Source organism: Anabrus simplex, chromosome 12 (assembly GCF_040414725.1).
Source record: "Anabrus simplex isolate iqAnaSimp1 chromosome 12, ASM4041472v1, whole genome shotgun sequence".
NCBI lineage: Eukaryota > Metazoa > Arthropoda > Insecta > Orthoptera > Tettigoniidae > Anabrus > Anabrus simplex.
The window spans coordinates 39,586,950-39,599,081 of NC_090276.1; the positions used below are offsets into that span (position 1 = coordinate 39,586,950).

The 12,132-nt window shown below is 38.1% G+C and overlaps 1 protein-coding gene across 2 annotated transcripts in view; it reads left to right on the top strand.

The window, feature by feature from the left end:
- Window positions 1–12,132, top strand: part of Mvd (mevalonate diphosphate decarboxylase) — a 50,766-nt gene that overhangs the window by 21,390 nt on the left and 17,244 nt on the right. For both annotated transcript variants that reach the window (XM_067156039.2, XM_067156040.2), the window contains 4 exons: window positions 870–1,001; window positions 4,220–4,419; window positions 6,281–6,403; window positions 9,886–10,056. In XM_067156039.2, the coding sequence (XP_067012140.2) occupies window positions 870–1,001; window positions 4,220–4,419; window positions 6,281–6,403; window positions 9,886–10,056 (626 nt within the window). The remainder of the gene's footprint in view (window positions 1–869; window positions 1,002–4,219; window positions 4,420–6,280; window positions 6,404–9,885; window positions 10,057–12,132) is intronic.

The following is a 12,132-nucleotide window of genomic DNA, read 5'->3' on the forward strand; positions in this document are numbered from 1 at the left end:
TTACAATAAGTTAAATAAATATGTGATGCTCTAAACAGACCATTATAATAATGTATTGAATAGGTGGAACTTTTAGCTTTACCAAGCATTGTAAAATCCATATTTGGTCTCAAACAGCCCTATGGATAATTCCTCCATCTTGAATCCCGTTTAGTCATCTATGGAACCCATGAAAAATACCACGGGTAGTTGTTGGGTCCGCCCTGTCAATATTTATTATAAAATTTGTTAGTTCACACAATTATTATTTGTACGTGTTTCAAGAGATGGGCCACTCTTCATCAGTGAACTTGATGTCATAAAACAAAATGCCTCATATTCTAAGATCTATTAACTTACACTAAAAACACAAAAGAATTAAAATCATTAAAAAAATCTAAGACACATGCACTACAAATTTTTCTTAACAATGCATATCTAAATAGTATTAATAGTAATGTTTGTTCTTATTGTTGAGGAAGCACTTTAAAAATTTGTATTAAAAACCGTCAGTGATCTCTTGGATTAACTCAAAAATAAAACAGTTAACATCTTGATCTTGCTTGCTGTTGAAAATCCATCCAAAGTGTTCTTATTCTCCACTAAGTTATGGGCTTTCTGCCTTAAAAAACCTTATTTAGAATAAGTTGCCCCTTGAACTGTAGCTTATTTGAACAGTCTCGTCCTTTGATGGTGCTTGTCTATGGAACCCATCATTGATGTCAAACTTCCTTGATATATGTACTGTATTTGATATCTAACACTTTTTACTTTACATTTCAATAGAACCTTCCTTGAATTTTCTCCTGACAGTTTGAGGGTAATTAAATAAAATAATTTAAAATAAATTATAGAGTGGTTATCTTTACCTTCTTTCTTTGACCTACCAGTGAGAAGACTCGCTCAGGAACAAGGAGGTAGTGGAGAAGGATCAAATACTTGGCACATACACGTCTGTTCTAGAAACAATTTTCCCACTGCTGCTGGACTGGCTTCCTCAGCGGCTGGTTATGCTTGTCTGGGTGAGTATATGATTTTATGAGTGTTAGAAGTAAGTCAGACAATATTTAGGTAAAGTCATTTAAAGAAGATGTTAACTTGAATAGGAACATATGCTAGGATGAACATTATAACAAGTTTGTTTCTTTCCATTACTTTGGCAGGTCAGACAATAATGACAGACGAATATACTGTATTTAATAACTCAGGAGGGGTCGCGTCACTGTGTTTTAGACCGGGCACATACTTTTTTTTAATTCTTCGAAAATAGTTTCACTGTATGATACTTCCTCCTTTCCTGTACCTTTCAATGGACTCTTCCACTACACGTGTTCACATTCGCTATTCCTCCTTCTGTCACCAGTCAGTTACTGGAAAGCGTCTGTAAACCTGGTTGTTTCCACCGTGCGTGTCTCTTGACGTTGCTTTATTACGCGGTCCTGTATACCGTGCGCGACTCCTGATGTTTGCCATCTGCGGTCCCTGTAGTCTGTATACAAATGTTTTGTGAGTTTCATGGGTATATTTTTCTTTAATAATACAGCGTGTTTTGCTACAAAAACTGGTATTTAGTTTCATGGATATGCTTTTCTTTAATTATACAACATGTTTTGCTATAAGGAATAGTATTCTGTTTCATGGATATATTTTTATTTAACAATGCAATGTGTTTTGCAACAAAATTGGCATTTTGTTTCATTGATATGTTTTTCATTAATAATACAATGTGTTTAGCTATAAAATTGGAATTTTGTTCCCTGGATATGCTTATACTTAATCAACAGCGGCTTCAACTCATTTCCGAGTAATTAACTTCTTTCATTAAATTCACTTCTGTCTGTGGATGTACTTCCAGTGGTTGAATAGGCCAATTCTAGCATGGAATACGCGTCCACACAGATTGCACAGAATTGTTGGAGGAGGGCGTGGTTGTGCTGCACGGAGTTTTCGTGCTTCTCTCCTGGCCTCTTCACAGAGAGCCGCTCTGGTGGATGAATTTCTGGCTGGGGAAGACATTCATCGTATGGACTGGCCAGCGAGGTCGGCGGAACTGAATCCCATAGAACATGCTTGGGATGCATTAGGGAGGCGAATTGCATCCCATCAGCCTCCACCAAGGACCCTCCAAGACCTTTGCATTGCCCTTTCAGAGGAATGGGATTGACTGCCACAAGAGCTCTTGGACCATCTGATAGAAAGCATGCCACGTTGCTGCGAAGCATGTGTGGCCGTTAGGGGTAACCATACATCCTATTAACAGCATATTTTGTTGTGGAAGACATTGCCAAGTTTTGTTAGTTGTTGTCAAAGGTGTACCTTAGCTATTAGAAGCTTTCTGACCCTGTTTTTTTGGACAAGTTGTGTGGCATATGGTGTGTGAGTCAGCTTCCGTTTGTTCAGCAATACGTCTGACATTCCTATCAGGCGGTATGGCCTCATTTAGTGGACACTAGTGTACTTCCTTATCTTCTTCATCTTCTAACTTTTCCTGTCTTTATATTGGGTCACTGCTAATGCAGATTCTTCTCTTTAAGATCTTCAGAGCTCAGTTCCCCCACCTTCTTTCTGATCTCCCACTCTTCCATTTGCCCTCGTCATCCATCTTAATCACCCTTTTCCGAATATAACCCTGCTTTTTTTTCTTGTGATATGGTCAAACCACTGCAATCGTGCTTCTTGAATTCTTCCTGCTAGATCTCTAATGTTTCTCTGATATGTTCGTTTTGGACGTGGTCAGACGTTAAACATCTTCACTTTTGCCACTCTCATTATATTGATCTGTCCTAAGGCAAGGTTTTGATGCCATACATCACCATTATCTTATACGTTTTTCCTTTAATCATGACAGGACTTTGCTAGTGAGTTCCACGTTTCCAGTCTCATCCTAAGCCTTTAAAACTCTAGTGACAATGCCTGTAGATTCTACAGGGGCTCAAGCATAAGATGTAATTTAAAATCCTTGCCCGCAATTTTTGTGGGCTATGTGTTCGTGGTATTATGTAGTAACAAATTCTGTCACTAGATGACTCTTTTACACAGTTTTCATTATACAGTATTTTATACAAATCGAGGATACAGTGCAGAGAAGTGAAATAATGTATAGTCTAGTATGAGCAATGCTAGTAATGCCATTCCTTATGTAGCCAGTCCCTACTATCAATGGTGTGAAAATGTTGCTCATAGGGTCGGTTGGTGTATGCATTTCAGTGTGCTTGGCAGACTGATATGTAATAGCAACTTCTGGTTCAGTGAGGAAAGCAGCGGGAAAGTATGTCACTCCTCATATGTCTAGTATGTCTCTGCAGTGGTGCCTAGGCCATCTATGACAGCTGATAGTGGAACTGTTGAGGATCCAACCGGCCTTCGAGCTGAACGCTGAACATACATAAATGATTGTAATATTAAAGATGGCCCAGAAAGGGATAGCAGAAGACAAAGTAGTTGAAATAGCTAATTCAGAAGGTAAACTACATGGATTGGGAGTTGCTACTGGTGTGTTTGTAGGTATCGTAAATCATTTTGAGTAAGCCTAATATTAATGTTAACAGAGCAATAAATACGTAGTTTGTAATTACTTTTTTTTTTTTCGGTTTACATAGTGATAAATAACATTGTAGTTCCTGTAAACCATTCAAAATTGAATGCAGTAACTGAAATATAACTGTAGAAGGCAGCACCTTCCAGATTGAAGTCCTCTTTGAGGAGATAGGGAGGAGGAATTGTTTGTAAGTCAACTAAAAAATTACCCGGTTTTTGGGAACAAGTACAAAATATGAGTGTGGTCCTCGGAGTGTTAAACACGTGTAATAAAGTTAAAATATGAGACACTCATATTAAAAAGTATTGTAAAAATTTGTTTTATACTAACACATGTCAAGAATTTCAAGGTACCACATTTGTTCTGTTTATTTTATAAATCGTCGGGATAAGTGGCTCGGACAGTTAAGGCGCTGCCCTTCTGATCCCATCTTGGCAGGTTTGATCCTGGCTCAGTCCGTGGTATTGAAGGTGCTCAAATACATCAGCCTCGTGTCGGTAGATTTACTGGGACGTAAAAGAAACTGCGGGACTTAATTCCGGCACCTCTGTGTCTCCGAAAACTGTAAAAAAATGGTAGGTAGTGGAACATAAAGCCAATATTATTATTATTATTATTATTATTATTATTATTATTTCATAAATCTGTTATCTCCACAAATGCGAGACAGAAGTATGTGAATTTTATATCTTTTCCCCCTAGCATATACGTTGAAGGAGCTGTACAGCGTTAAGGGGGACATCACAGCTATTGCTAGGCAAGGTTCGGGCAGTGCTTGCCGCAGTTTACATGGAGGTTTCGTACGATGGCATAAAGGCTCTGCTGCTGATGGCACCGATTCAGTGGCAAAACAGATTGCTCCTTCATCTCACTGGCCTGAGCTAAGAATCCTCATTCTTGTTGTAAGTATATGTACAGTAAATTTTTTCATTCTGTCAATGATTTAAACAAGTGAAGTACAGTACTTAGAATATATCAGGTCCATAGCTAAATGGTCAGCATGTTGGTCTTTGGTTCAAGGAGCCCCGGGTTCAATTCCTGGTCAGGTTGGGGATTTTAATTTTCATTAGCAATTCTTTTGATTCATAGGCTGAGGATTTGAGCAGTCATCATCACAAGAGTTCATCTCAGGTAGGATCTCAACCTCACAGACATCTCTGGATGGATCAAAGTTGGAGCATGTATATCAGTTCCGCTATCTTGGCAGTGTAGTAACAAGATCTAGCCGATCATCTTCAGAAATTGCTAGTAGAGTATAGAATTGAGCACAGTTTTATCATCTTGTGAGAACACTTCTTTGTACCAGTTACCACAAAAAGTCTAGAAACCTCCATCCAAACCCAACAGAAATATCAGCAAAGTACAAGCAGTGGAAATTAAGTTCTTAACAACTATAATTCAGAAAACAAGGAGGGGCAAAATAAGAAACTACGAGATATGCCATCTTGTCCATGTGAAACAACTCCTTGGTGAGATCTGTGTCGAAGTCAGGCCGAAATGATTTTCTCATCTCAAAAGAATGGACCCACAAAGAACAACTAGAGTGTGATCCAAGAAGGAACTTGAAGGCAAAAGATCAAGAGATTTGCCAAGGAAGGAAAGGGTCGACCAGATGAGAAATGATCCAGCTTGGTCAGGTCGGAATTTGTGGCAGATTGTGGAAGAAGACACTTATATGGAGTGAAATAAGTGGAGAGTGCTCATTCACTGCACCCGGAAAACTGGAACTGGTTCAAGATGGTGAAGAATCACACTATACCATGTGGCTGTCAAATGGGAGGGATTGGGTATGACTTCTTCCAGACGAACAAACATGCCAGTCTTTGGAGTGCCCACAGTGAAATTTGGCAATAGTGGTGACAGAGAGAGTGTGTATGTGTGTGTTTCTTTTTTTTTTTTTTTTTTTTTTTTTTTCTTTTTTTTTTTTTTTTTTTTTTTTTTTTTTCACTGAAGGGATTAGAACCTCTCATGATACTCCAGTGCACGTTATAGGTGGAAGGATATAAGGACATTTTGAGCTGCCGCTGCAGTAGACCAGTTTGGAAATGATCACTGTGTTTCGCCACTATAAAGCTCCCTGCCATAAAGCAGGGTCTGTTGGTGAGTTAATTATGGGACGTAAGGTTGAAGAAATGGACTGGCCAGCCCACAGCCCTGACCTCAGTCTGGACACCTCTAGGATGAACTAGAACGGTGACTTCACAGGAAGAAAAAATGTCTGGCATACCCCTAGAGACTTTCTGACTTGATAGACAGTCTCCTATGCAGAGTTCAGTCTTTTTAATGTATTTTATTATTTACAACTTGCTTTACATTGCACATTGCACATTGCAGATAGGTCTTATGGCGACGATGGTATAGGAAATGCCTAGGTGTGGGAAGGAAGCAGCCGTGGCCCAAATTAAGGTGTAGCTGCAGCATTTGCCTGGTGTGAAGATGAGGAACCACGGAAAACCATCTTCAGGGCTGCCGACAGTGGGGTTCGAATCCACTATCTTCCGAATGCAAGCTTACAGCTGTGCCCCCATAACTCACGACCAGCTAGCTCAGTAGAGTTCAGTTCAAGCCAAGGATATATCCATCCCGTATTGATGTCCAATGCAGTGCAGCATATCCGAGCAACACGTAGAGTAGGTCTGGATATTTCTGATTAGATAGTGCATATGCCGATCGTATCCTTGGCTAGTTCTTTGCTTTCTATATTTCCTCACCTAGTTTGACTGTGATATACCATTGTTTGATGATGTTCTTCTGATATTCCAGGTAACCAATCAAAAGAAGTTAACGAGCAGTACTTTTGGCATGCAGAGAAGTGTGGAGACAAGTGAACTGCTGAAGTATCGTGTGTCTCACTGTGTGCCCGACAGAGTAGAAGCTATGGTTGAGGTTTGTATGATGGAATAGGTTAAAAGTGTTCCTTTGTTAGATATAAATTTGGGACTATACAGTATCAGTGTGTTCATTATTCCAATAGTAGCACAACATTTTGTTAACAGCTGTTGGCACATGTTTTCTGTTTCAAAAGAAAAGTATATATGTATATTATACTAAGGTCCACGAGAGTTGGAGTCTGACGTTTAGGGCTACCAGCGAGAAAAAGTTGACTAACACTGCTTGAAAATGGTCTGTTGCTACGGCAATGATAACAGCGATGCCCCATTTAAGAAAGCTATTGCTGTGTGGATTGGCTTACTCTCAGTTGCTTTTGTGATACCAAATGCAAAGGCCAATAAATGACTGGAAGAGGAAGAAGATTTTATGATATTATTTGGAGTGGTACTGTGTTAGCTGTGTTAGTTGTTGCCACTTCATATATTTATGTGTTTGTTTTCTGAGTATTGTATTCATTGTTTTTGTTGTTGTTAATCAGCGGCTAGTTGTGCACTTCTATTCTGTATTTAACATATGCATTTGTAGAGAAACTGATGACTATTTTGTGATTATCAAATCTCGTATTTATTGGCAGTAATGTGTCCCGTCTTAAATGCTGGAATTATTAGCACGAGCTTAGGAACGGGCCAAAGTTTATCGAATTGCATTAGGCCTACACGTTTTATTAAACACTCAGCCTGTATGAAAGGGTGATATGCCGCAGATGGAGATAATTATGACAACGCAGTGTACTTCGCAGTTACTGCTTTCAGATCAAAAATTAGATGGCTTTTCAGGCGTTTGCTCTATTAACCAGCATTTTGTCTTATGTGTGACACTAGACTCGTCAGAGTGGGATGTGTCAGATCCTACCCACTGATGCTGGGGTGTACGCAGGTGAACAGACGAAATGCTGGTTAATAGAGCAAACGCCTGAAAAGCCATACATCTAATTTTTGATCTGATTTTCAATATGCTCTATTGGTGGAAAAATATCTAATTCCCTCCATGGGAATTTAGAATTTCCATTTGGATTTACTGCTTTCGCCGCTCAAATGTCAGACTCCAACTCTTGCGGGCCCAACGATAGTCCAAGTTGCCCAACAGGTACCACTCCCAACATCCTGTTGGTTAATGCAATAAGAAATTATTGTAATTCTGAATTTCATGTTCGTTTTTATAAATAAAGAATATTTTAGCGACAAGACATACGTTTGTTAGAATTGTATAAAATAATCAAAATTGACTTTCAACCTATTAGGTCATGTTTAGCACGTGTTAAAGAGATTTTAAGTGCAGAACAAAAATGACCAACCGGACACCAATGGAATCCGAACCCACAAGCTCCCAATTTCGTGTTGGTTGCTTTACCAATTAAGCTATGGTGGCCTAGGTCATCTTTGTTCTGTTGGAAAGGATCTAAGCTACAAGTCTGGCACTGCTGCCATCACATTGTACTTAACATCTCTTCAACACACGCTACATGTACGTAACACAACGTGATAGGTTGAAAGTCTATTTCGATTACAATGCGGTTGTGAAAATTCAATATCCATTGTATAAAATAACTGCTGTAGGCTAGTTATGTTTCCAACTTGTGATTGGTAAAAATATTTAATATTTTTTTCCTGGTTACCTGGCATACTTTTTAGTGTCTAAATAGATAGCTTATTAAAAGCAAGGAACAAACTTTTAAACCTCAGCAGTCTTGTAAATCACATCACCACCCACTGTCATATGCTCTCTGTCGACATGAAAACCTTTCTCCTTCTTATGAAGAGAATGGTCCTTCCTTGAAACATGTACGTTTAATGTAGACAGCAACTTTTTTTTGTCATTGTATGTACAGAGAAACTTCGTTAGTGCGTTCCTCATTAACACGTTTTCCCGCTTAGCATGTTGTAAATTCGAAATCCCTATTCTCATCATATTAAATCTATGTAAAAAATAACGCAATTTTCGCGTCACGAATTTTCATTATTGCCGCTTAGTATGATCACATTTTTCCTAGACCTGAAAATGATAATGTATTTTTCATCCCTTCTGAAAGAAACATGATTTCCAACTTGGGTGGGAGCCGTCGCCACAGTTACGTGATTACGGGAAAAGGTCTTGCTGAACTTCAAAGGATAAGTTGCTTACTTTCAGGGAGCAAGCCGTTAGCCTCAGGAATGTTGCGTTATGTTTGCCAGTTAGCAGCGAGATTGCTGAATAGCAGAGTGATCCTGTTTGTGCTTGTATTTCACATTCCATTCAGAAGGTAGAAATGTATTTTGTGTTGAGTGGTACAGTGAAGTGTAGCGAATATTTGCTGCATGATACGGTAGCCTGTCTTTGGATTAGGAAAATAATCATGTGAAACTGACTAGGGTGATACATATTTGTCTTGTGATAGCCTAGTTATGGACATAGAAAATTTTGTAAAATTCCTTAATAATGAAGACAAAATTAAAATCTGTTCGAAAGTGGACTGGCAAAAGCGCGCAGAGGTCACAATTGTTTAAACTCGCAACTTCAAGTTTCAACTTGATCACTAAAGTTGGTCGTAGTTTTGTTCAATTCAAAATGGTGGCCAAAGTAATTCCTCACAGTTGTACAAGGTCGAGTGTAACCTCTAATTTGTCTATGAGTGTGAGCAGAAAATAATAATAAATATTAAATCTATATTAATACCGTATTTACGCGAATAATACCCGCATATTTAAAAACAATTTAAGGCATGAAATTGGAGTGCGGGTTTTATTTGAGTCAATGTTGGCAGTTTTTTTTCAAAACCAGCCTTCCTAAAGTTAGGGTGCGGGGATTATTTGCGTAAATGCGGTACTTCGTTGTGTTTTTTTTTTTTTTTTTTTTTTTTTTTTTGTGCCCCTGTGCACATATTTTTATATTTTCTCTGATTATAGAGTCCAGCTCTTGACTGACTTGCTCCCGCTTCTTCCTTGCAGCAACACATCTTGCATCTCAACTCCAACACGGGTGATACAAGCGGACCACGTAACACTAAAATCAGACGGTTCAACTTCAATAATGCTTATGTATATCAGCCAGGTTGGAACACAAAAACTAAGCCAACAGTATACAGATATCAGTTGAACAACACCAAAGGTCAACAAAAAGCATTGAAACAGAAAGACTTCCAGCTCAAGACTGTTTTAACGATCAACATTTCAGTTTTTTAACTTTCATCATGCCTTTTAAAAACTTTTTAACTAACATTTCATTTTGTGTGTTTCCTAGGTTTTTAATGCATCATACATGTCTTACTGAGAATGACCCAATGCCGGGTCAAAACATGTCTATTTATGTGTGAACTTGCACCTTAATTGGACGTAAAAATATATAGTATTGTCTAGGAGGATTAAAATAGTTTTGTAAATTTTTGTAAGAAAGAAAAAAACTAAAATGTCTTATCATTGTGTTGCCTAGTTGTAGCACTGAAATGACATTTAAAAAAAAGATGTACTGTATTTGGTAAAGGAACATTTTCTATTTTGTAGGCCATCAAGAATAAAGACTTTGAGACATTTGCTGAGATCACTATGAAGGACAGCAATCAGTTCCATGCTATTGGTTTAGACACGTACCCTCCAGCAGTGTACATGAACGACGTATCTCATACCATAGCTCGTGTAGTGCACAGATACAACTGTGTCAAAGGAGCGAACAAGGTAATTTATTACTACTTTTAATATGGTTATACTGTATTTGTTGGGGGTCTATCTGGAATTAGCTTAAGCAATTTAGCGTAGGCAGTTTAGTGTTGACAAAAAAAACCCCACCATAACCAGGCAACCAGTGTATGGAAGAAAGATGCCATTTTGATGGACGGAAAGGCATGCTTTTGTATGTTGGACATATTACATCTGTAAAGAGAGGCTGTAAACGAAGCAGTGGTGAAGAATTTTAATGGGAAAACATTAATTAAAATTCTGAACAGTGTAGAAGGATGTATGTATGCAGAAGGAAAATTATTTTGATCTATCGGAACCCTCTGTGGGTGGAGTGAAAGGATGCATTTATAGGGACCTGCGCTTTTTGCATTTGCGATAACACCAACTTTGAAAAAATATTCCCTGAAATGCTTGGGAAACAGTCACCTATACATAGCATTGTTAACAATTTGAAAATTGGACAGATTTATTTCGCGAAATAAAATGAAATGAGACAGTAACGCAAATATGTCAACTTTATAAGTTTTATATGCATAAGTACTCATCATTAACAGAAATGTTGAAGTGAAGTCTATTCCGGTCTTTAAAAATGAGAATGATTCAGTGATCACAAAAGGGTACAGTGAACTTCAAGAATTAATCAATCAAACTGCGAGATGGAAAAATATTGTGAAAGTTCTGATTAGTTTGCTTGACAGTCATCCTGAGTTTAGTGGCAGAACTCTCCAAGCAGTGTGGTAACCATGTGCTAATGTTGACTGAATGTTTCTCTCCTTGCTACTCAGGAGTTTTGAGCAACTTGCGTTGGAACAGGAAAATAACAGTGTTCTCCTTTGACAGTTAGAAAAAAAAAAGTATTTTTCTTTCATATTATGCCTTCTTCAATGATAATTGAATGATAAAAATGTGTGTCTTTAAATAAAACTACAAATTGTTCTTCAGTAATTTATTTACATGAAAATATACCTCTAAAATACCAAAATTTGATGGTAACAGGATTTAAAATAATCCAAATATTAAAATACAATGCGAAATTCTTCAAAAATAACCCCAATTTCCACCAAAAACTAAAACATTATTCTGTTCACACAGATCCCTATGCATTCATTATCTCTACCACCTGCATGTCATAAGCTACTCATCATAGGTAATAAATTTCATATTATTCCGTATTGAAGAGCAATATAATGTAATACAAGAGGTAAAAGATTTCCACTTATTCAGTACTCATTTACTGTAACCTAAAAAAAGTTACATATATTTGAAACTAATTTCTGTCTTGTTAGAGACCATCATCAGTCAAAATCATAATGTTAAGGGAAGACATGAATAATAGTTCAAATTTATGAAATAATAGTGTGTTGTTGACATTCGGTGCAAGACAAGTAAAGAGTTGAATGATAAGTACTCATCACGATCACACTTGTTCTAGTGTACGTTCTCAATGTTTTTTTTCCAATTTGAAGAATGCACCCCCGAAAAGACCAGGTCAAACACTTAAAATACTAGCCCTTGGAGAATCTTCCCAAATTCAGTTCAGCTGAAACAAGTGTGAACAGAATAATGTTGATGGGAAAGTGTTGAGATGTTCATTTGTTTTCAGTATGGATCCTTGAAAAAGCTGAAAGAACAAAATCAAAGAAATAGAATAGAGCTGAGTTGTAGATGGGAGTAGACTACACTATAGTCAGCCCCACCTTAAGCTACACTATACCTCCCTTCTCTTCCTCCTCACCTGCTATGCTGAACAGGGACCTTTTAGGGGGGTCTGGGGAGGTTGGAAGGGATAGATAAGGAAGAGGGAAGGAAGCAGCCCCGGCCTCAAGTTAGTTACCATCCCAGCATTTGCTTGGAGAAGAAGTGGGGAAATCACGGAAAACCACTTCAAGGATGGCTGAGGCAGGAATTGAACTCCCTCTACTCCTTGACCTCCCGAGGCTGAGTGGACCCTGTTCCAGTCCTCGTACCACTTTTCAAATTTCATGGCAGAGCCGGAAATCGAACATGGGCATCGAGGGGTGGCAGCTATATTCTACTAATTATTTTTAAAAAATGAATAAATAATAAACATGT